The sequence below is a fragment of the Astyanax mexicanus genome, chromosome 21 (assembly GCF_023375975.1).
Source record: "Astyanax mexicanus isolate ESR-SI-001 chromosome 21, AstMex3_surface, whole genome shotgun sequence".
NCBI lineage: Eukaryota > Metazoa > Chordata > Actinopteri > Characiformes > Acestrorhamphidae > Astyanax > Astyanax mexicanus.
The window spans coordinates 25723258-25747632 of NC_064428.1; the positions used below are offsets into that span (position 1 = coordinate 25723258).

The following is a 24375-nucleotide window of genomic DNA, read 5'->3' on the forward strand; positions in this document are numbered from 1 at the left end:
GATTTCACATGTCAGTGGTATTAATGCTGTGGCTGATTTGTATAAATGCTATAATTAAAGCATGGTTAAGCCACTAAAGCCTTGCAAAGCATGGACATGTGCTTGGCAGGCACATACAATAACATAACAGTTACCTATTTATAAAATGGCTCACTTACAGACTCTTGTTTGATCATTCCAAAGGGAAACCGGAGATTCACTGGCCCAGCAGGTCCTGTCCCATGACTTTTTGCATGTTATTGTGTTTTCTAGACCCCTCTATGCCCTTTTATCTAAACTGCTGGGCCAATGAATCTCCCCTTCTTCTCATGTCTGTATGTCTGTCTATCTATTTCTGATAACACTGTTATACCAATATAATTAAACAGTTTTAATAACATGGTAATTACACAATTGTAATACCACAGTAATATCTCTACAGTAATAACATGGTAATAATACAATATTGCTTATGTTTTTCAAGAACCAATGACTCAAAAATGCTTGACATTTCTTCAAACTTTGTTTTCTATCAGTGTTTCAACATGTACATTTTTTAAATGTATATTTATTTATTATTTGCTTTGTAAGCACTGGGGCTTCATTCAGAAAAAAAGCATATCTAGTTTTTTTTTATTATTATTTTTAACCTTTACCTTAACCATAGCTGCAGTTCCAGCATGACCAACACAACATGTTCTCTGGCTTCATGTGATGTCTCCACAACCAATAAAAATATTTTACAGTGCTTTTTACAGCAGGTGTCCTCATAAATCAGCTTCCCAGGCTCATAGTTAACAAGTCAAAGGTGATAGGATGGGAATATCTCCCTAGCCTCGTAGAAAGACAAAGTGCATGAACAAATGTACTGTGTTAATCTATCAGGGACTAGAGCATTAGTGAGGTCAGGGTGTTGTATCTCGATCACCAACACACATCATACACAACTCCTCACCTTATCTTATTAAAAGTAATGGATGGAGCACATCTATCATTCCAGAGAAGACAGTTTCTTCCACTTAATGCTGGAGGAACTTCCAACACATACCCCTCTTGCCTCAGATTGACATTAGGCATGGTGTCAACAGGTTCATGTGTGCCTGCTTCACAATGCCATGGCATAGTGTCTGTGACTTCGAGGCAACCTCTGAAGATGACAGCGGTATGTGGATGAGCATTGTTTCCTGTTGGAATAGTGCATTGGAGTGTGTGTTCAGAAAATGAAGAGTCATTGGTTGCAACAAGACCACATTAATGTAATGTTGGCCTGTCAAATAGAAGGTCTATAAAGACCATAAAGACCCCAATTAGTTTAATCTATAGTTACTTTACTTTGACACCATTCACAAGTCAAGAAAAAAAAAGAAACAAAAAAGACATTTTCTCATATAAATGAACTCAATGCTGATATAAAGCCTGTATTATGTTTCTTTTTTGGAAAGGGGAAGACAGCTGAGGCTTTCTCAGACATCCAAGGTCAGAATCAGAAATATGTTTGGGGAGTACATGGGATAATTGCCAAAGCCAAAGCATGAGAAAGAAACCTTCCCTTTATTTTTCTCTTTGACTAGTGTAAGGGTTAGATCTCCCCATTATACTAGAGGAGTGAAGCACACACAATACATTATGTACAACAATGGATCTTGTATAAATCAGATATAATGTAAACTAAGTGCTCAAATTGTTTTATTCTCTATTCTCTCCAACCAGGTCAGATTTTTCTACTCAGAAAGCCAGGAGAGCCTCGTTAATCCCAAATTCTCTATTCCCATGGGCAATTTTAGTGATTGATGTTCCAATCACTTCCAGGGCCACAGTCGCTCTCAGAAGCTCAGTGAATTTCAGTGTGGTACAATGATAGGGTGAAATAGCCTCACTACTATTTATTCCACAGTCAACTGTCAGTGGAAGTGGTTTGGAATGACAGCAACTCAGCCACAACGTGGTGGAGAGCAACTGCTACAGACCTCCAAACTTAATGTGGCCTTCAGATTAGATTAAGAACAGTGCATAGAGAGCTTCATGGAATGGGTTTGCATGGATAAGCAGCTCCATAAAAGCCTTACTTCGCAACATCATGCACAATGCAAAGCTTTGAATGCAGTGGTGTAAAACACTCTGGGGTGAAAGAAAAAAACACAAATCAACCACAAATCTGGTGGATAAGCCTTGGTTTGGCATTTGCCAGGAGAAATGTGATTGTCTGACTGCATTGTGCCAAGTGTAAATTATGGTGTGGGGTGTTTTTGGGGCTCTTCTGCTTAGTTTTAGTGAAATGAACTGTTAATGCTTCTGTTAATTTTATGCTTGACATGAACAGATTGGCAAGTGTTGATTCACTAGACATCACCTTACAACTTATACAGGTGTGGGCATTCCCAAGCCATCCTGTGAGGTAACAGTTCATGATCTTTATGATTTACATGCATGTATAATATCACTTCAAGAAGGATCTGTCTCCTTTTTATTTCTTTTCATCTCTTTCAGCTCTGTCATACATTTTAGGGAGTATTTCCTGGCACCTGTGGTCTTAGTCTTGGAGCTGTTTGTTGCATGTGTAGGAGAGTAGCAGGCTGTATGTGTGTGTGTTATTATGCTTTGTTTGGATTCAGGATCAAGGACATCTTTCTGTGAGAAAGTTAGCATGACCCTGATAAAGACTTGTTTATGTCCATATTCAGACAGTTGTTGTTCTAACAGCTACTGTGATAAGCTTTGTTTTGACTCTGCCCAACACACTCTGGGAGACAAGAAACCGGCACCAGTTTTACAGCTCCTCAGAGATACATCTACTCCTGCAGTGCAAACCCTACATCCCCCACTGTGTTTTAAGTAAAATTTCATATTTTCAAACATTAAATATTTGGAGTTAGATGAACATTTGTGGCCACACATGCATTCAAATAAAATCTTTGAATTGAATCAACTTTAATAATTGAGTTTAGTCTGCCATTGGTTTCTGGCACCATCTGTTTGCATACTGGGTTTACCCTTCCATTTCTGACACCTATTGTCAATGTGTAGTAATTCTTCCAGGCTACCTTGGATAAATTTGTAGATCATATACCATGATTAAACTACCTGGACTATGTTGCTGTAAGAGCAAGCTAACCCTGTGTTGGCTGTGTGCTCTACTGTTTATGTAGTATTTTCTTTCTCCATCTAACTTCTATAAGGCAACTGATAAAACCTCTAGCAATATAACAATTAAGGCATAATAACAAAGTTTCAAGTTTAATTAACTCAAGTTTTCCGTAAATATTACTTAAAAATTCTGAGGCAACTGGTTTTACTTACACCAAGCTTATAGGCCCTTAAATTGTCCACTGAGTTAGCACAGATTACTGTAGGCATCAAATTCATCAATTATACAGTACAGATAAAATGTAGAGGTCTGTAATTATCTGGCTTACGTCTGAAAAAGTACAGCGGAGACCTTCACCACTTATCCAATGAGTCCAGGTGAGTTTTATTTTGAAAGACTTTTATTTTGCCTTTTTATAAGATGGCATTTAACTGGATTTCCGGTGTGGTGTTTTTATAGCATTTAGTATGGATTTTATACTGGCAATAAGTTGATGCAATCACAAAAATAAATATTTCAAACATTTTTATTTAGTTTACAAACAAAACAAAAGGCACCAATTAAATTTATTTAGATCATTTTAAAACATAAATATACTTACTACATAATTAAATTACTGATAATTAATTTTGATGTGTTAAGTTGCCAATATTCCAAATGGCTCCATACTCCCTATATATAGTGCACTACACTTTCGTACCAGTACCTGAATTACATGGATTTGCATTTGCATTATCAAGCAGTATATAATATGTGGGAAAAAAAGACCAAAAATAAAAAAGTTAAGAAAATTTTAGCATGAAAATATTTTATTTGGTTTATAGTTACTAGTCAAGAATAAAGACGGAGGTATACATATCAAAAGGCACCAATTAAATCTAACTCGCACAGAATACGACACAATGTTTTGAGAAGATTTAAAATATATATTTTATTAATGTATTTAATATATAATTAAATCTTAATGATAACAATATAATGCAAAATTATGAATTAATCTTAACTAATTAATCATTAACTCATTTTGATGTGCCAAGCTGCTTTTTTGTAAGAAACAAATCAATTGAACAAACAATCACAAATGGCCCCCTATTCCCTATATAGTGCACATAAACATGTTTACAGAAAGTACAATAGGGATTCATTTGAGATTCAGCCATACACTTTTCCTCACCAAGGCTGGACCTTCTTCTCGGATACAAACTGCCCATGGGGCTCCTTGGCACCAGGTGGCAGCAAGGCGAGATAGACTAGGGTGATGGCGCCCTCGTCTGGTGACTTTGTTGCATTGGGCCCGGCCATATCTGTCCTGACCCAGCCTGGACAGCAGGCGTTACAGAGGATTCCATCGCCTGGTCTCTCTGCGGTCAGCTTCCTGGCCTGGATCCTGGTCAGGGTGGTTAGACCCGTCTTGGACACCCCGTATGCTGTGTCAGGCCAGCCGCTCTGATTGTGGACGCCCTCCTGAGCTTTCTTCACAAAGCTCTCCATCAGCCCTACTAGCTCCTCCTCTGTGATGTCATTGCTGCGGAATCGGGCCTGGAGTTCAGAACTGCAGCGACCCAGGGCGATGGACCCCATCCCACTGGAGACATTCACCACCCTACCTGTGATTTAAAGAGACCAGAACAAAAGGCTTGACTAGGTAAGCCTGGGGATAATTCCTTATATTCCTATATACAGGCTAGAACGTCCTTAATTACATCAAGTTTCCAGACCCAGGGAGCCTTTTGACAATAGAGTACTAAGCATTTGCTGGGATTTAAACTCATGATCTTCTCACACTTGCTATGAGGCAGTTAGACTGTAGGGCCACTCAAATGCTGTGAGATTGTACGAAAGAAAACGCAGTTCTAAATGTGCCTAAATGTATCTTTCCTTTCTTTTTGAGACAAATATATCTATACAGCTCCACAGTCGGTGGCAAAACAGTCTAACTGCTGCCTGAATGTTTTAAGACAGGGAAGCACATATTTTAATCCCATTTATAGCACAACCATCAGAAGCCTGAGAAAATGAAGGCATTTCCCTTCTGACAGGGGAGTTAAAACAACCTGAGAAGAAGAGGCAACCATAGACTAAAAATACATTGTTGTTAATACATTGTTACCCAAACTGAGATTCAAAACAAACAAAAAAAGAGTTAGAGCAGTTAGAAGTTAGAGGCTGATTAAATATTAATCTGTGCCAGCACTGTAAACAGTCTTGTAAATGTTTAAATTGTAGCTGTGAAAACTACTTGTATTCACTTTATTTACCTACACTATATGAACAAAAGAAGTAGGGCATCGGCTCATTCATTGTTTCTTTCTGTATCAAAGGTGCTAAGGAAACAAATGGTATACTGCTTTTGTTGGAGTCACTGTCTCTACTGTCTGAGAATAGATTTCTGCTAGAATCTAAAGCATTGCTGTGAGGAACTGACTGTATTTGAGCACATTACTGAGGTCAGGATATCAGATGGTCACCACCCCACATAATCTCCCCAAACAGTCTCCAACAGATTCAGGCCTAAAATTAGGAATGGTGCCAATATGTTCAAGGTTTAGTCCTATCCTCTACAAGAACTAGATAAACTGTCTGTGTAAGTGTGAGTGTGTGTGAGTTTTTGCACAACTGTGTCAGCATATGGTGGAACCTTAAGTATCTGAATGTATTCACTAGTAGGGATGCCAACAATTAACACAATATATATACTAGATGTTTCTTTATCACATACCTCCTGATTTGATGATGGGGAGGAACTCATTGCACATGTCTCTGGTCGCAAAAAAATTGGTCTTCAGGGTCACCTCAGCCTGGGTCCCAAAGGGCGTTGTATCTGCCACTATAAGAAAAGAGGACATATACAAATCAAACATCCCAAAGCTGAGGTCAACTAAATCACATGGAGGAGCATAGTTGAAACATTTGCTTGAGGGTTTGCTAACCTAAAACTATTATTGAATAGAGTTAGGTTTTTTAAACCTAAATATTCCTTTCAAACCAACATAAAACTTCCTGCATTAAAATCAAGAGTTTGTGGGCTTTGAACATCTGTATCATTTGTGATGGACAGATAAGGACCTGCAAGACTATGGCAGGAATCATAGTGTCTAACTGTCCAAACTGTCCAGCACACTGTGGGGAGTTCTTGCTTTAACACCTTCAGGACCAGAATGGATGATTTATGCTGAGTTTGCCATTTCTGGCGATACATTAAACTGTTACTGTAACTAATTGGCTAGTGTCAAATTACACGGACAGTCATTACAAAATTCAGGACTGGGACATAGGTAGCTCTCCTACAGCTGAACAGGTAACCACTGGTCTATCTGAACCTGCCCAGCTGGCTGCCATTGTTAACAGAGCATATCTGGTTGAATGTAGGTCATGACGTCAGATGACCAAATTTTAACCCAACAGATATTTGAACCAATGTTGAGGTTTTTTGACAGATATGTGAATTTGATTTCCAATCAAAATGTAATACTTGTTTAACACTGGAGCTTGATGTTCACCTAATCTTGTTTTTTTTTTTACAGATATGTGACTTTGTATTTCAACTTAAATTCAACAAATTCAACATCTGTCGAACATAAAAGCTTATGGTCATCCAATTTTGTTTTTTGACAAATAGGGGACTACAATTTCCAACAAAAAAAATCAACAAAAATCGGTTTAACGTGCTTGATGTCAACCTAGTGTTGCTCTTTTTTTTTTAAACTGATGCGACTTTTTTTTTTTTATTTTTTTTTTTGGTTTTAGACATTATTTTAACGTCTGAATAACATCGACATAATTTTCATTTTCAGCCAAAATTTAACATCTTCACAATGTCAACTCAATTTACTTTTTTTTTTTTTAACCAAAATACACCCACTAAACAAAGAGACGTTGAAACGACGTCTTTTCTAGGTCATTTTTGCACGTCCAATTTTGGTCTCCTGAAGGTGCAGACTGTGACGCCAGACGACGTCTTTTTTCTGACGTCTTCTGCACGTCCAGTATTGACGTCCCCCAGACCTCCGGATAAGGGCTAATTCTAGTTTAAATTAAGTCGTTGTGGACGTCTTTTCTACGTGAAATTTACATGTATACGTTTTTATAGACCAACTACTTTGAGGCTCCCTGCATAACTGTAGTGCCATTTCAGACGGTGGCAACTGTTCCATTGTTCCAGCTTCAGCAGTTAACTGGAAACGCATACAAAGCTAAGCCAAACAATTACTGGAACAGGTTCACAACCTTCTGGAACTAGTTATGCACGTTAGTTATACACAATATGCTTTACAAATAAATTGAATTTCAACCCTCTCACTTTTTCCAAAACATGTCAACCTGCAAAGAACCAGTAAAAGCAAGGGATAAATTAATTACCCCCATCTTACCACTGTTGATTTTAAATTGACCCTTTCTGTTTGGGGAAACATTAATATAATAATAAACTCATATAATAATGAGTAAATCTCATTTGGGGTTAATGCCTTTATTTTACATCAACATAACATACACCTTAGATTCACACCATAACAATTTCACTAAACATTTACCTTCCCTTAAAACTATTACAGCTTTACATTACACCTTCCCTTAACAATATTATACCTTCCCTCAAAACTATTACACCTTTAACATTACACCTTCCCTTAACAATATTATACCTTCCCTCAAAACTATTACACCTTTAACATTACACCTTCCCTTAACAATATTATACCTTCCCTCAACACTATTACACCTTTACATTACACCAGGGGTCTCAAAGTACCGGCCCACGCGGTTTCATACGGCCCCTCACGGGTTAACAAAATAAACATACATCTGGCCCGCAATTCAATTTAATTATTTATGCTTTATTATGTTCGTTTTCATATTTTATCTTAACTTGTATTTTGGTGTGTGTGTGGTTTTTGGTTTTTTTTTGCTTACGCTGCGTTGCCTGCTTTAGTAGTCTTCAGTAGCCTTCAACAGTCTAACCTTGCAGCCGTGGTGTGTCCACTAAACTCCGTAGTTATAAACATCCTGAGGTTAGCAGCGCGCTAACTGACCTGTTTATAATGTAATCCGAGCAGTGCCTCCGTGACGCTGCTCTAAACTGCTGCTGTTAGCTGCTTGGGCTGAAAGATGAACTGTAGAGAGCTGTATTATCCGGTTAGTGGGGTTATTTTATTTCATACACAGAAGAACTTAAAAAAAATTCAAAACGCTCCAGACTGGCTCAGCTGAGTCCTGTAGCCCGTGGCTGGGCTGTAGCTCTGACTAAGCAAAGACTGCGGGCTTGTGGTGCTGCAGCTGCAGCTCCGACTAGTGGTTGGATGAGGAACTGCTAAATCTGAGGAAATGCTAAATCTGTCACAGCTCACAATTTTTGATTTTATATTTATTAAGCCTTATTTCAGTATCAAACGTTTTGATCAAAGTTAATATAACTTGTACTTGATGTAATTTCTATTCACTTGAATAGTTTGGTTCTTGATTGATGGAGTTTTTGGATTTCATAACATGACAAATTAAAAGGATTTATGTTAATAGAGCAACAAGCAAACATTTTTCCATGCAACTGTAATATTTGATTGAATAAATAGTATATTGAGAGTTATTTAACATTAAGGAGTAATTACATTCATTTTATATTACATCTGGTTACATTTTCTTATATTTATAAGTTACATCTGGCCCTCAGAGGACAGCCAATATGTCAATGTGGCCCTCGGCAAAAATGAGTTTGAGACCCCTGCATTACACCTTCCCTTAACAATATTATACCTTCCCTTAACACTATTACACCTTTAACATTACCCCTTCCCTCAACACTATTACACCTTTAACATTACCCCTTCCCTCAACACTATTACACCTTTAACATTACCCCTTCCCTCAACACTATCACACCTTTCCACTACACCTTCCCTTAACACCATTACAACTTTACATTACACCTTCCCTTAACATCATTATACTTTCATTAAGATTCTAGGTCCTGAGAGACAGCGGTGTGTCCTCCACGTCTTTGTGGTGCATGTTTGAGATGCTCCTAAGTATGAAGTCCTCGGTGGCTGTCCCGTCACATTTCATGACTCCATCTGCACAAGTAGAAAAAGACAAATTAGAAATCTCAGAAAATGTTGAAGATGGCCATTTATTTTTGTCCCACAACAAACTATTTTAAATTGCCTTATTTATGTAATATTCACATAAACTTACTTCTTCACACTATGGCTTAGCTAACGCTAAGCTAACGGCGGGAATACATATTTAACACCTGACGAGAATTATCGTGCTGTTTTAATTCTCACACATCATATTAAGCTATTTTAATTATTTTTTCCCACAACAAACTATTTTAAATTGCCTTATTTATGTAATATTCACATAAACTTACTTCTTCATGCTATGGCTTAGCTAACGCTAAGCTAACGCTAAGCTAAAGGCGGGAATACACATTTAACACCTGACCAGAATTATCGTGCTGTTTTAATTCTCACACATCATATTAAGCTATTTTAATTATTTTTTTCCCACAACAAACTATTTTAAATTGCCTTATTTATGTAATATTCACATAAACTTACTTCTTCATGCTATGGCTTAGCTAACGCTAAGCTAACGATAAGCTAACGCTAAGCTAAAGGCGGGAATACACATTTAACACCTGACCAGAATTATCGTGCCGTTTTAATTCTCACACATCATATTAAGCTATTTTAATAAATGTTTTCCCACAACAAACTATTTTAAATTGCCTTATTTATGTAATATTAACATAAACTTACTTCTTCAGGCTATTCAAAATGCACTTGATATTGCCCCCAGTTGCCTAGGTTAATTGTGGGTGCCACAAACTTATATAACTTAACGCTAGCTTAGCGAATTTAGCCAAAGACGGTTCTTTGATTTAGCTTAGATTGGCTTATCAGCCTAGCTCTGGTTAGTGCATTGACTTAATGACCGGACAATGCTTCTACGTTAAAGCTTCGGTTACAGTAAATATTATTTGCATTACGGTCGTTCTCAAAAGTAATTCCAATTCCATTTTAACTATGGCCACTGTTTAGCTATCGTTAGCTAGCTAGCTAACTGCCTGGGAAGAGAGGCAACGCCAGCAGGTTCAGATGATTTAAGACCACAGAGCTAAAACAACTAACACTACAAATACATTAACTTATACATATCGTCTTACCTTATAGCTTGGCAGCTGAGTCCGGTCCGGAGCGTAGCTGAGCTGAGCGAGCTGAACTGAATGAGCTGAGCTGAGCTGAGCTGAGCTACTGCAGCAGCCAGAAAATGTTTAGCGTGTTTTGCCTTGGCATATCAGAGTGGAGTTTATGATGACGTGCGGTCTCAGCAAATCAGAGTGGCGTTGACTGGTTGAAATCAACTTAACAATTTTCCACATAAATTGCATTTCCAAATAAAAATAAAAACATACGTAAATAAATACCTACATTCGTTAATTAATTAAATAGATAAAAATATAATACTCAAATAAATAATTAGAAATAAATGATGCTTAATCATAAATAATCTATATTCATAGTGATTAACAATATTGATAACAACAATTTTGACATACATTTAAAAATAAATATATTCTTAAATAATGTTAATTTCCTGCACCTGTATTAGACGTCCCCATGACGTCCAAAAAAGTGACCTAGTCCGACGTTCAAATGTTTAACTGCATATTGACGTCCAAGTGGGGTCATAGTTAGACGTCCAAATAGCGGACCTAGTTTGCACGTCGTGTAGACGTACAGAATTGGTCTTGGACCGACCGACGCAATATAGACATGATCTTCACGTCCATAAGACGTCTAATGTTTAGTGGGCAACATCTGTCTAACACTGAGCTTGAGTCAAGCTGAGTCAAACCAATGTTGATATTGTTGTTTTTCAACCAAATTAAAACGTCTGCAGAACGTTTTATGAGAAGGTCAGTTGTTTACTTTTGAAGGCTATCCCCGCGTTGTTGATGAGGACGTCCACTCCTCCGTACTGGGTTCTGAAGAAGTCGCGCGCGGTGCGGACGCTGGCCGGGTCGTTGATGTCGAGCTGGTGGAACAGCGCGGACAGCCCCTCCCCCTTCAGCCCCTCCACCGCCGCCTGCCCCCGGCCCACGTCCCGCGCCGTCAGGAACACGTCCCCGTCAAACTGCTTACACAGCGAGCGGACCACGGCCAGCCCGATGCCCTTATTAGAGCCGGTGACCAGGGCCACCCTGCGCGCAGACATGCCTGCAGAGAGGAGACAGAGAGAAGAGGGCGGAGAACCGGTCAGACAGGTGCTGCTGACTGACTGTTTAACCGCCGCTGCTGCTGCAGAGATAGAGCGCGCGCGCAAAACACACGCCAAAATACAAAACAAACTACAGTAATTTAACACGCGCGCGCGTTCAGCAGAAACAACAGAAATACTTAAAATATCTGTATTATTTACCGTGTATATGTGAGAGAACAGTAACAAGAGAAAAGCGCGGCGTCAGACACACTCCTTCCTGGGACCTTGTCACGTGGTTTTGGCGCGAGAAGGAAAGGGGCGTTCCCCTTTAAACAAACAGGTGCGAGCCCCTGCGGACTAACTGTTAAACTTTAAACAATAATTCCCCATATTCTGTATTACTGTAAACCTGTGTTCTATCTGAACATGCCCAGATCGCTGCCAAAGTCAACATACCTTCTCTGGTTGAATGTAGGTCAATCTGAAGTGGAATTAGAACATTTAATTGTGACCAAAACCCAACGTTTGGTAACAATGTGAAAATCTGACTTAATGCTGTTGGGTGTTTATATGTTGTAGGTAAAATTCAACATTTTTTCTGCTCAACGTTTTTGATAGACATGTGACTTTTTTCAACCAGTATTCAAAATCGAATGTCTAATTTTGGAGCCTGATGTCAACCCAATGTATTATTTACTATATTTATTGTAATATTTTTCGTGTATTAGTGAGAAAACAGTAACAAAAGAAAAGTGCACTGTATAAATCCCCATAATCCATTATTACTGTAAACCTGTGGTCTATCTGAACATGCCCAGCTTATCTGGTTGAATGTAGGTCATGACATCAGGTGACCAAAACTCAATCTAAGGTAGAATTAGAATATTTAATTGTGAAGCATGGTGACCAAAACCCAAACTGCTAACAATGTGAAAATCTACTGCTGTTGGGTGTTTATATGCTGTAACGTTAGGTAACTAAAATTCAACGTTTTTCTGCTCAACAATTTTGATAGACATGTGACTTTATTTTTTAACCAGTATTCTAAATCTAACGTCTAATGTCGGAGCCTGATGTCAACCCAATGTATTTAAAAAATAGCAATAATGATCTCCAACCGAAATTCAGCGCCTGTCTAATGTTCAAGCTTGATGTAATTAATGCAGGTATCTGTACTGTTTATCGTGTATTAGTGAGAGAACAGGAACAGCAGAAAAGCCATATTCTGTTATTACTGTAAGCCTTCTAAAGTAGCTAGCGTTAATATTACATGTTAGCGATGTTTTAGATTAGCCAGACTAGCAGGCTAGTGCATACAGACACCCACACAGGACAACAGAAACGAGTTACGTGGTCTTGTAAAATCGTATGCAGGACTATATCACATATTTCATCATTTGATCATCACACTAATTGTTTATTTCTTTTGAATACATTTTTTCTTAATCTAGGATTGATATTTAGGGTTCTTGGTTAAATCGGAGCGAAATCCTCGTTTAATTCGTCAGGAGGCGCTATTTCCTAATATATCGGCCATTGCTTTAAATTCTCTAAAGACTATAACAGTAAGTTAGTTTCTAGTGCTTTCACTGTACTGCTCGCAAACTACTTTTAATATAACTTAAAAATGGCGCTTTGCTGAGGGTACGCACAGTAAACACACATGACTCTCAACCACGTATCTGTATGGATTTAACGTTAGCTATTTTTCTGACTGAAATCCAGAGTAAAAAAACTCAAGCGACTCATTAAAAAGACTACACAAATGCAGCATTTAGCCTCGTGTAGATTTCCAACACTGTAAATGGAGCACGTTTAGGATTCTCTAGTTCTCAAGACTTCTAGTTTTCTCGTTGTTGGAGTGCTGTAAGATTTTCAGAGAAAGCACTGCACTGGACTTGATATAACGCAGTTGATCAACACCGTCACACAACACTAGACCTCAAGCAGTTTGGACTGTGTGCCTCTTCCTCCAGACTTTGCTTCCTTGATTTACAAATGAAATGTTATATCAAGTCCAAAGTCAGTGCAGTGTTTTTTTTTTTTTCTGGAAAATCTTACAGCACTTCATGCTTCCCTCTGCTGACAACTTTTATGGAGATATGGATTTCATTTTCCAACAGGATTTGGCACATTGCCCACACTGCCAAAAGTACCAATTGGTCTTGTATAATATTCTCATTTTCGGAGACTGAGATTTTGGGGTTTCGTTGGCTGTAGGTATAAATAAACGCTTAAAATAGAACAGTTTTGATCTGAATTACTGAAATAAAGTACATTTTCATTGATATTCTATTATTTTGAGATGCATTTGTATCATCTGCAACATCCTTTCGAGGAGCTGTTGAAGGTAGCATCAGACAGCGGCTGCGCAGAAAAGTCTTGCTTGTGCTGCACTGTATAGTATTCGGATCGTCCGTTTCCCTGCAAAGCTCTGAGCGACTTGTATAGAAATCAGCGTTTACGCAGCTTTACGTAGCGGACGCGCTTACGTCATCAGCTGTGGGAGAAAACACATGGCCGAAAGCGGAGTGAGGAACAGACAAAAAGTGTAGTTATTTTGTGTACTTTAAGATACAGTTCGAGTTAATGACACTCAAACACTCAAAACAAACCAATAATAAAGAGAGTACGCTCTATAAAACACAGTATAACAGTTAATATTTGTTTAGCTGAACCATGTTACGCTAGATTGTTGCTTAATGTTTAAAGCTAATATGAGTGTGTGAGAGAATTTATATTAAACATAAGACACTATGAAGAACAGCAGAGGAAGACGAGCAAGGAAAAAGAGGAGAAAAAGAGAAGAGGCTCAAAGTGGTGAGATTAGATCTGTCTTGTCTTGTTTGATGTAGGTACTACCAAAGTCCTCATTTAGTGTTATAACATTTCTGAGACTAATGTCTGACTTGTTTTGTTGTTCTTTAGTTACATTATCACACGAAGCTCCGTTTGTGGATCTAAGACGATGGCTCACAAAGAAGGGGTTTAATTCTCAGTCCCTAATTCCAGCAAACTTCTCAGGTAGGTTAGTAGACGAGCTAAGCTTACTGGGACTGGTAGAATGCATGTGGTTCTATCAGGCACCCAAGGCTACGTTCACACTACCAGACTGAAGGGACTCAAATCTGATTTTTAGCTCAATGTGACTCAAATTTGTTTTTGTCGTGGCTGTGTGAACGTGCCAAATACGATTTTTTATTTTTAAATCCGATTTGAGACACTTTGGCTACGTTCACATTAGCAGGCTGAAGTGACTCAAATCTGCATTTTTCCTCAATGTGGCTAGATTAGATTTTTTTTATGGCTGTGTGAATGTGCCAAATCCGATTTTTTCAAATCAGATTTGATTTATATGTGGTCCTGAATCAGATATGTATACAATCCATGGGAGTGCGACTTGAATGTGAGTCCATCATCAAATTTTAGTATAAAATTTAATTGTGCTAATGTCATTGTCATGTCATTGTAAAAATGTAGAATTTGGTTTGAACAACAAGATCCCGCGTTAAGCAGATGTTCACATACAAAACCAGTCAAACGTTTGGACACAACTACTCAATCCATGTTGTTATTTATTTCTTTATTCAATTTGTTTTCTACATTGTAGATTAATATTAAAAACAATAAAGGGACACATTTACGTAGTAAATTTGGGATTTGAGATGAGCTGGAGCACAGCATGAAGGAAAAGCAGCAACTATTGTTCAGCATCTGCAGAAACTCTTAGACTTTACCTCATTAAGCCATTAAGAAAATTCCAAGAGTGTGCAGATCTGTCCTCAAAGCTAAATATGGCTACTCAGAAGGATCTAATGTATAAAACAATCTGGTTTGTGTCCTTTTTTTATTTTTATTTAGCGTGTGTTGTTCCTGTATAGCTTTAATGCCTTCAGTATTAAACTTACAATGTCAAAAGTCATAAAATGAAAGAAAACAGAAGGGGTGTATCCAAACTTTTTACTGGTACTGTATCCTTAAAAAGATGTAATTTTTTGCTACGTAACATTATGATCTGAAATTAGCGATATATATCAATGTTTAAAATTGTGTATGCTAACATCATAAAGGGTAGTTTTAACATTTTTTTTTCTATGTAGACACTGGAAGAGGGCTAATGTCTACACAGCCTATCAAGGTAATGCCTTTGTGCCATAATATATAAGACTGGTTTGACTGTTTTTTCTTTTCTTTGTTTGTTTTTTTTTTTTTTTTTTGTCACACATACAGTACCAATCAAAGGTTTGGACACAAAATCTAATTTAATATTTGTTCTTTATTTGTATTATTTACAACATTGTATTAATATAATTATTAAAAAATCAATATTAAAGGCTTACAACTATAAAGGAAAACATATGCAGTTAGGGTAGTATACAAAAAAAAGAGTTTGGCCTTCACAAACACCTGAAATAAAAATTTAACTCAGGTGGTTTGGGATGAGATGAGGTGCAGTTAGTGAAGGAAAAGCAGTTAACAAGAGCTCAGCACCTCAATAACTCCACTAAGACAGTTGGAGAACTATTCCAGACTGTACCACATGAAGAAGCCTGAGAGAATCAACCAAAAGTGGGCAAAGTTGGCAACAAAGGAAATGGTGCTACTATGAAGAATCTAAAGGATAAAACCTATTTTGGCTTGTTTAACACTTTCTTTAACTTGATAACTGCATATGTTCCTTCATAGTTGTGATGTCCTGAATATTAATCTACAGTGTAGAAAAAAAAACAAGAAATAAAAAGGATGCCTAATAACTGGCTACTTTGCTCTTTGCAGGCCAATGATGTGGTGATTTCATTACCTGAGAGGTGCCTGTTGACTACAAGTACAGTTCTGAAGAGTTACCTGGGAGAATATATAAAGAGGTATCAACAATAATGCCAGATTCCACACTAATCCCTCAAGCTGATTTATCACTGCACTTTTAAACACATTGTTTTTAATGGGATATGTGGTTCATTTGCCGATCTATCTCCTTCACACAACGTTAAAGGTAGAGGTCCACTGTGAACGCAGACCTAAAACGATTTCTTAGTCTGGGAAAATAATTGTAGTCAAGCCTAGTGGCGAAAAACATTTGAGAAGCTTACTATGCAACTAATTTGGGGCCTTAATTTATCATGTTTCACATCCAACTGCTTTCACACATTGCATTTTTGTCCATATCATGCAAAATTATAGGTACCATATGAAAAATTTGCGACCAAAAAAAGGTCACACACTCTCATATTTCGGTAAACCGCCTTTAGCTTTGATTGCAGCACATATTCACTATAGCATTGTTTAATTGTTTTCAAGCTTTTGCAATGTCACAAGATTTATTTCAATCCAGTGTAGGGGTGGGCAATATGGCTCTGAAATAATATCACAATATTTCAGGGTATTTATGCGATAACGATATACTTGGCAATATAGGAAAACAGAAAAATAATTAATTAATTTCAGGAATATAGTATAATAGTATAACAGTATAATCATTATGTGGCAAAATAAATAATATAGCATAAAATAATATAATGCAGCAAATAATATTGCAGAATATTTTCATGCATATAAACTTCAAACAAAAACTATAAACTAAAACAATTATACAATAAATACACAAAGCTTCACAGTAAATAATGGACTACTTTTAAGACAAACCATCCCTATTATCACAATATGGATTTTTAATATCATGATATTTCTGTGTCACGATATATTGTATATGATATAATATTGCCCACCCCTAATCCAGTGTTCTGGTAATTTTTCACCAAGATCTTGCAGCATTGATGATAGTAGAGTCTGACCACTGCAGAAAGTCTTCTCCATCCAGCTCATCCCAAAGATTCTCAATGAGGTTAAGATCTGGACTCTGTGGTGAACAATCCATGTGTAAAAATGATGATCTCATGCTCCCTGAATCACTCTTTCACAATTCCAGCCCCATGAATCCTGATATTGTCATCTTGCAATATGCCCGAGCCATCAGGGAAGAAAAAATCCATTGATGGAATAACCTGGTCTATATTCAGTATATTCAGATAGTCAACTGACCTCATTCTTTCAGCACATACTGTTGCTGAACCCAGACCTGCAGACCAACTGCAGCATCATCCCCACATCATTTTCTAAGTTAAATCCAGATGGCGACATTTTTTTGATGAGGCAGTGTATGTATGTTGTATCAAATTAAAAAAATGAATCCAATGATGACTGTCATTACACTATCTTTCCATACAGGTGGAAGCCCTCAGTATCTCCACTGGTAGCCCTCTGTACTTTTCTTATTGCTGAGAGACATTATGGAGAAGCAGCAGATTGGAGCCCTTACATTAGAGTCTTGCCCAAGTCCTACACGTGCCCTGTCTACTTCTCAGCTGACATCATGGAGCTATTGCCTCGGGATGTATGGAAAAAGGCAGTGGAGCAAAAGGAACGATTTCAGGAGCTTTATTTCTCCTCACAGCCTTTCTTCTTATCACTTCAGCCTCTTTTTACTCAGCCTGTGGAGAATCTGTTTACCCAGGATGCATTTTGCTGGGCCTGGTGCAGTGTGAACACACGTACGGTGTATATGGAGCACGCCCAGAGCGAATTTCTGTCAAGGGAGAAGGATGTCTTTGCTCTGGCACCATATCTGGACCTACTCAATCACTGTCCTACAGTACAGGTAAGAGATTGTTCTGTAGATCGTCAAAATGTGGTCACTAACTCACTGCCCATTTTTTAGGTCCATTGATCTACAATTACAGACTGTAGTCTTGTATTTGTTTCTCTATCGGTTCACACATTTTTATCCTTTACCCTATTCTTTAATGTTCAGGACCCTCAGGACCGCCCTAGGTCATGTATTAGTTGCATGCAAAAAAAAAAAAAAATCCACACCCAGAAGGCCATATGTCATGGTGTGGGGTACAATTTCATATGTCAGATCACCTTTGGTTTTTATTGTAGGCATTCTGACAATCCAACGTTGCATTAATTTTTATAATTTTATTTATTTCAAAATTTTCCCAATTTTCTCCCAATTTACCAAGACCAATTGACCCACCTACCTATTCAGCTACTACTTAGGTGTTACTCAGCTGTATATCCACCCTTCACTAGTGATGTCACAAGGAGGGTGAAGACTAGGACATGTCTCCTCCGTCAGCCACTGCCTCTGTTCAAACTACTGCTGCTCTTGCATTATTGCATCACAGCGCACTCGGAGGAAAGCGCAGCGACGAGATGCCTTGTGCTGATTGACATTACCCTAGGAGTGATGGTGCGCCATCTACCCACCCAAAAAGAGCAAGGCCAATTGTGCTCTCTCAGGGCTGTTGGCAAGCTGCATGACTGGGATTTGAACCAGCGATCTCCCGATCGCAGTGGCAGAGCTTTAGACTGCTGGACCACTCGGCACCCCAATGTTGCATTATGAAGGTCCTGCAATTAGTGACCCTAGCTTTTTTGAATGCACACTCCACTTCTTATTCCAACAGGACAATGCTCTTCCACATACTGCTGCAGAATTTTCATACTACACGTCTCAGGTCTCTGCTAGAAAGCCAGATCCTGATGTTAATTTTTTTCTTTCACTAGGTTGAAGCTGGCTTCAATAAGCTTACGAGCTGCTATGAGATCCGAAGTATCCAAGGATGTAGAAAATTCCAGCAAGCCTTCATCTGCTATGGTCCTCATGATAACCAACGACTCCTTCTGGAATATGGTTTTGTTGCCCACGGCAACATACACAGCGTGGTCTACGTTGACTTAGGTGATTCTCTCACATAAACGTCAGTATTTAGTGTCTTAATTGTATAGTTGCGTGTTTACAGTATCAGAAAGCCACATATCACAATGTCAATATTAGCAAGTTACAAGATAAAATAAAAAATAAGAGACCACTTCAAAGTGATAAGTTTCTTTGATTTTACTAAATTGAAAACCTCTGGAATATAATCAAGAAGAAAATGGATGATCACAAGCCATCAAACCAAGCTTGAAACTGCTTGAATTTTTGCACCTGGAGAGGCATAAAGTTATCCAAAAGCAGTGTGTAAGACTGGTGGAGGAGAACATGCCAAGATTCATGAAAACTGTGATTAAAAACCAGGGTTTAAAACCAGGGTAATTGCTGAGAAAGGTAATATAGAGGAATAGGACTATTCCAAACAAAGTAAATATTTTTGATGTTGCCTGGTAACTGGTCTGAAAGATGTCTAGTATTTCTGTCTGTTCTCTTTAGGTACTCTAAAGTTGTGTCTGGATGAAGGAGACAAACAACTACCTCAGAAGCTCCTGTTTCTGAAGAAGAATGATTTTTTAAGGTAGTGTATTAATTTGAGTTTGCCATTTTAGCACACAGTTTAGGGAATGCCAACTGTTAAGACATGGAAGTGTCAATAAGAGGGACATTTTCAATTTTATTAAAATGAGTGGTGTCAATCGATTTAATCATTTAATCAGAATAATTACAACAATATTCTGTGATTAACTGTGATTAATCACACTTGTTTGTCTTAAGACTAAAGTGTTTATAGTGGATATTTAAATGTAAATAAAAGAATGAATGTAAGAAATGTAAACTGGAGTTATATTTATACTTTTTTTTACTTTATTGTAAGGAATTCTAAATTTAAAACTTAATTTTCTGAGTATAAAAGGGCATTTTCTTGCATGTGGTTGGTTTCTATGGTCCGGATCAGTTGATGAGTTAATTATTATTATTTTTTTTTATGTTTTCTCTCTCTGTTTGGTTTGGTTTTATACATGCATGAACCTAAACTCACCAAAATGCGCACCAATTTTGCTGTCTGGTGAGCAAGAAGTAAATATAGTGAGAAGATTCTGTGTTTCAGCGCATATATCTGTGCAGTGTGAAGCTGCTTTAACACAGATTGCTGAAATTTGCCTCTGTGCTTTTAAACACAGTGTTTTCTGTGGGACGTTCAGCGAAGAATGCTCCACCATTTCACAGTATAAAAAATGTTATGTGTGATTGGACAGAATCTTCAAGCTAGTAAAAGAGACCTAACATAAGTGTTGTGTTTGTTTCTCTCTCCCATGTAGAAATCTTACGTTTGGTGTAGATGGACCATCCTGGAGACTGATGACTGTGCTTAGATTACTGTCTCTAAAGCCACAGCAATAGTAAGATTTGTTTAACCCTATATTGACTATGCCTATATTTCTCATTACATCATTACAGTTTCTCTATTAGTGCTAAAAAATGATGGTTGTATCCAGAAACCTTAAAGTTTCAGTCGAAATTTTTGAAATATTGTGGTGCCATCTTATTGGCTGTGAAAATGGTAAACGAGAAGAGATATTCCCTGCATGTTCTCTTCGTTCCTCCTTCTTCTCTCCTCCTGTCTTCTCTGAGTAATTCTGGAATATAAAATGAATGGGAGGATAGGAATCTGATTACCCAATGGTGGAACAAACTACCTTCCACTACCAGATCAGGAGAATCTCTCGCTATCTTTAAGAAACTCCTGAAGACAGAGCTCTTCAAAGAGCACTTACTCTCCTAACACCTCTAACACACTAACTACTTCTAACCTCATTTCCTTCTTCCCCTCCTTCACTCCTCTATCCTATTATTCCCCTTTGACCTCCTTTTATCCCTATCCAAAGATGTTTTACCTTTAAACTTATTTTACATTGTACTTGACTATTGTAAGTCGCTTTGGACAAAAGCGTCTGCCAAATGTAATGTAATGTAATGTACTGGCAGAAGTTTCTGGATGCAGCCATTGATTCAAGCTTTATCTCTCATACACACTTACTCACCCTCGTGCTAATAATGTACAGTATATGAATCTGCTCTGCAGCTCCACCTGGAAGAATGTCCTGTTGGGGGCAGCAGTGAGCCAAGATAGAGAGGAGTGGCACATTCATACTGCTTTAACACTGTGCCAGCATCTCAGTGACGACAATGCCAGTGCAGTGGAGAGGGTGAGCCTGCTGCTTCTTCTATACTAAATGTGTCCAAATATGTGTGAACATCTCTTCTAATGAATGCATTCAGCTAATTTAAGTTACACCTATCGCTGACCAGATGTGCAAATGCACACCCACAGCTTGTCTAGTTACTCTAGAGAAGAAATACTGTATTATACATACTGTAATAATAGGAGCAAATAAGCATGAACCTATTAGCACCATAGCTGGTATTGGATAGAGGGGTATAAAGTCCTCCAGCATTCGACTCTAGAGCAGTGGAAGGACTGTGTTCTCTGGAATGATGGTGTTCCATCAAATACTTTGAGTAAATACTTATATGAGGTAAATAAGCAGGTGTCCAAATACTTTTATCCATATAGTTTAATTTTTGTTTATAGTTAGCAATGCTACATTTATTGTATTTTTAACTGTTCCAATAAAAATGTCTTATTAGAAAAAATGCAGATTTACAGGAACATTTGAAACTTTTTTTGTTTAAAGTCAAATGGCAGATTCACATTATGTCAAAAAGTAAAAATTTTCAAAAATATATATATATATATGAGCTACAAGAGGTTTGCACACAAAACACACAGTATACACTGACTTGTCAAAAGTCATGGGACAGGAACTATCATTGCGTTCCATGACTTTTGACAGAAATGAAATTTTCCATTCATATAAAATCGTATGCACTCTGATAAAACTCTGATAGTTCATGTTGCCTTGCCATGAGCATGCTGGCCAGTGTCCAGCCTCACAAGAAAAAAAACTCAAAAGGTAAATCAGTAGAGGTAACACTTTAAAAATTAGTTGACATTGCTATCCCATGACTTTTGGAATTTAAGTGTAATAGAGTGTAAGAGTGTTATTGGCCTCTTATGTACAGCTCTGGGGAAAAAAAAGAAGAGACCACTTTAGTTTCTGAATCAGCTTCTCTGATTTTGCTATTTATAGGTATATATTTGAGTAAAATGAACATTGTTGTTTTATTCTATAAACTATGAACAACATTTCTCCCAAATTCCAAATAAAAAAATTGTCATTTAGAGCATTTATTTGCAGAAAATGAGAAATGGCTGAAAGAATAAAAAAGATTCAGAGCTTTCAGAGCTCAAATAATGCAAAGAAAACAAGTTCATATTCATAAAGTTTTAATAGTTCAGAAATCAATATTTGGTAGAATAACTCTGGTTTTTAATCACAATTTTCGTGCATCTTATGTTCTCCTCCACCAGTCTTGCACACTGCTTTTGAAAAACTTTATGCCACTCCTGGTGCGAACATTCAAGCAGTTCAGCTTGGTTTGATGGCTTGTGATCATCCATCTTCCTCTTGATTATATTCTAGAGATTTGTAATTTGGTAAAATCAAAATCTCTTATGTTTTTCAGTGCTGTATGATGAATGAGCATTGTTCTGTTTTTTTTTCTAGTTAACTCTGCTAAAAGACGGATCAGACCAGGCTCGACTTGAACAGCTCGGCGTGGTCGAGGGCCTGAGACGAGAGGAACGGGTGATTCTGGAACACTCCAAAGACGTTCTCCGAAGCCTTCTGCCACAATCTTCGCCATGGCAACAGGACGGCATTCAGAACAAGGAACGCTGAAGGAGCCAGAGGGCATTGTCACTACTCGTGTTCCTGCCAAGACGTGGAGGATTTGGCCAAATCTGAGCAAAGGGAACTGGGATATTTCTTGGGCTGCACAATAATAGGCCTTGTACCCATTCACCAAGTGCTGGAACCCCAGCTAGCGAGTGTGTCCAAAATAGGCGAAGCGCTCGGCTGGATTTACAACCATCCCAGCATGAATGGGGAACAGGCAGCAGCATGCCAGCTTGGGGACTGGTGAAGAGTGCAGGCGGAGAGAATGAAAAGTAAAAATAGAATAGAATGATAAGAAAGGTTCCTGAAGCATTGGCTCTCTTTATATCTCTTAACTATACATCATGGAAGTGCTAGTTCTAAACACTGACATTCTGAAAGTCATAGGACAGCAGTATGTAAATAGTATGATCATGTTATCATGTGTTGCCTCAGGGCATTGCACAGGATTCCTCACACCTGTAAGTTACGAGGTAATATCTTGTTTGTGTGGTTTAACACTAGCACTTAAGCCTCAACACATCCTAATTATTTCAGTGGAGAGAGCTGCCACATGGTTTGGTGCATGCTGGGTCGCGTTGTGTTAAGTAGAACGCAGCTTTGCTGTCCGGCGAAAAACTTTATTCAAATGAATCTGGCGGCCCGAGCTGTATCCAGCCAATAAGGGAACAGTAGGCTGCTACATCACACACATATGAGCACACCACACACACTGAACAGGCGCCTTTTAACCACAGAAGAGAAGCTGAAAATGGCGGAATATGGATTTATAGAACCATAGATAACAGTGAGATTGATTAAAATTTTTTAATCACAGGCTGCATCTGTGAGCTGATGTATTGGAACCGAGTCATTGCACTTCCCTCCAAACGCGCTGTGATGCTACTCGGCAATGCTGCATCAGCAGCAGTTCAAAAAGAGGCGGTGGCTGACTTCACGTGTCGGAGGAGGCGTGTGCTAGTCTTCACACTTCAAGTGATAGAGGGAGTTCTAATAAGTGGGTTGGGTAATTGTCTGTGTAAATTGGCGAGAAAATGGGAAAAAACAAAAATTAAAATCTTAAACTTATAATTGCCGAATGTTTAAAATTGAATGTTCCAAGACCCACAGTGTCACTTGTGTACCAAGAGTACATCACAGAAAGTATTAACACCCACAGTGGACAGTCTGGCTAGAATTGTGAACAGAAGAGCAGCTCTGGATAGAATTATATCCATTTCTAATACAGGAGGCCCCACACACATATCTCACAGGTCAGTGCAGAGAACTCTTTCTTCTATGGGATGTGGCACACAATACTATTTCGTATAACAAGACTTCTGGCATGTTAGTTCTACTACCATGATGTCAGGACTGAGAATAACCTGAGTGCTTCCATTCCACGTGTCCTGAGAGATCCCAGCCACAAGAGTCAAGCTGTACTTGAAGCACAAAGAGCTCTTGATACAGATTACAGAAACAATTTTTGGCATTGTTGGCCAGTGTCATGGTTTTATATCTGATGCACGTTGCTACTGGAAGCCAGTAAAGAGCCGGTGATTCTGCATTCTGGATCAGTTGCAGTTGAGACCTGATGGCATGGATATGAAGAC

General features: G+C 38.1%; 2 protein-coding genes across 2 annotated transcripts; one reads left to right on the plus strand and one right to left on the minus strand.

The window, feature by feature from the left end:
* Nucleotides 1-3574: 3574 nt before the first annotated feature.
* On the minus strand, nt 3575-11565 carry cbr1 (carbonyl reductase 1). The gene is made up of 4 exons (XM_007251347.4): nt 11483-11565; nt 10993-11280; nt 5784-5891; nt 3575-4671 (listed from the first exon to the last, which is right to left on the minus strand). The coding sequence occupies exons 2-4, from the start codon at nt 11276-11278 to the stop codon at nt 4235-4237; spliced, it is 831 nt and encodes a 276-aa protein (XP_007251409.3). The 5' UTR covers nt 11279-11280; nt 11483-11565; the 3' UTR covers nt 3575-4234.
* Nucleotides 11544-24232, plus strand: setd4 (SET domain containing 4). The gene is made up of 10 exons (XM_007251346.4): nt 11544-14083; nt 14192-14287; nt 15364-15401; nt 16040-16128; nt 17489-17918; nt 18833-19007; nt 19479-19560; nt 20303-20383; nt 21067-21190; nt 22613-24232. Exons 1-10 carry the CDS (start codon nt 14020-14022, stop codon nt 22784-22786), a joined length of 1353 nt encoding a protein of 450 aa, XP_007251408.3. The 5' UTR covers nt 11544-14019; the 3' UTR covers nt 22787-24232.
* Nucleotides 24233-24375: the final 143 nt, after the last annotated feature.

Bases quoted from the DNA above. Each gene is read 5' to 3' on its own strand.
- cbr1 (XM_007251347.4), bottom strand. From the start codon at position 11,278: ATGTCTGCGCGCAGGGTGGCCCTGGTCACCGGCTCTAATAAGGGCATC. The intron at 5,892-10,992 runs GTAAACAACTGA...CTTTTCTTATAG, and splicing joins CGCGGGGATAGCCTTCAAAA to TGGCAGATACAACGCCCTTT. The intron at 4,672-5,783 runs GTATGTGATAAA...TTTAAATCACAG, and splicing joins CCCCATCATCAAATCAGGAG to GTAGGGTGGTGAATGTCTCC.
- setd4 (XM_007251346.4), top strand. From the start codon at position 14,020: ATGAAGAACAGCAGAGGAAGACGAGCAAGGAAAAAGAGGAGAAAAAGA. The intron at 19,008-19,478 runs GTGATTCTCTCA...TGTTCTCTTTAG, and splicing joins CGTGGTCTACGTTGACTTAG to GTACTCTAAAGTTGTGTCTG. The intron at 20,384-21,066 runs GTAAGATTTGTT...TCTGCTCTGCAG, and splicing joins TCTCTAAAGCCACAGCAATA to CTCCACCTGGAAGAATGTCC.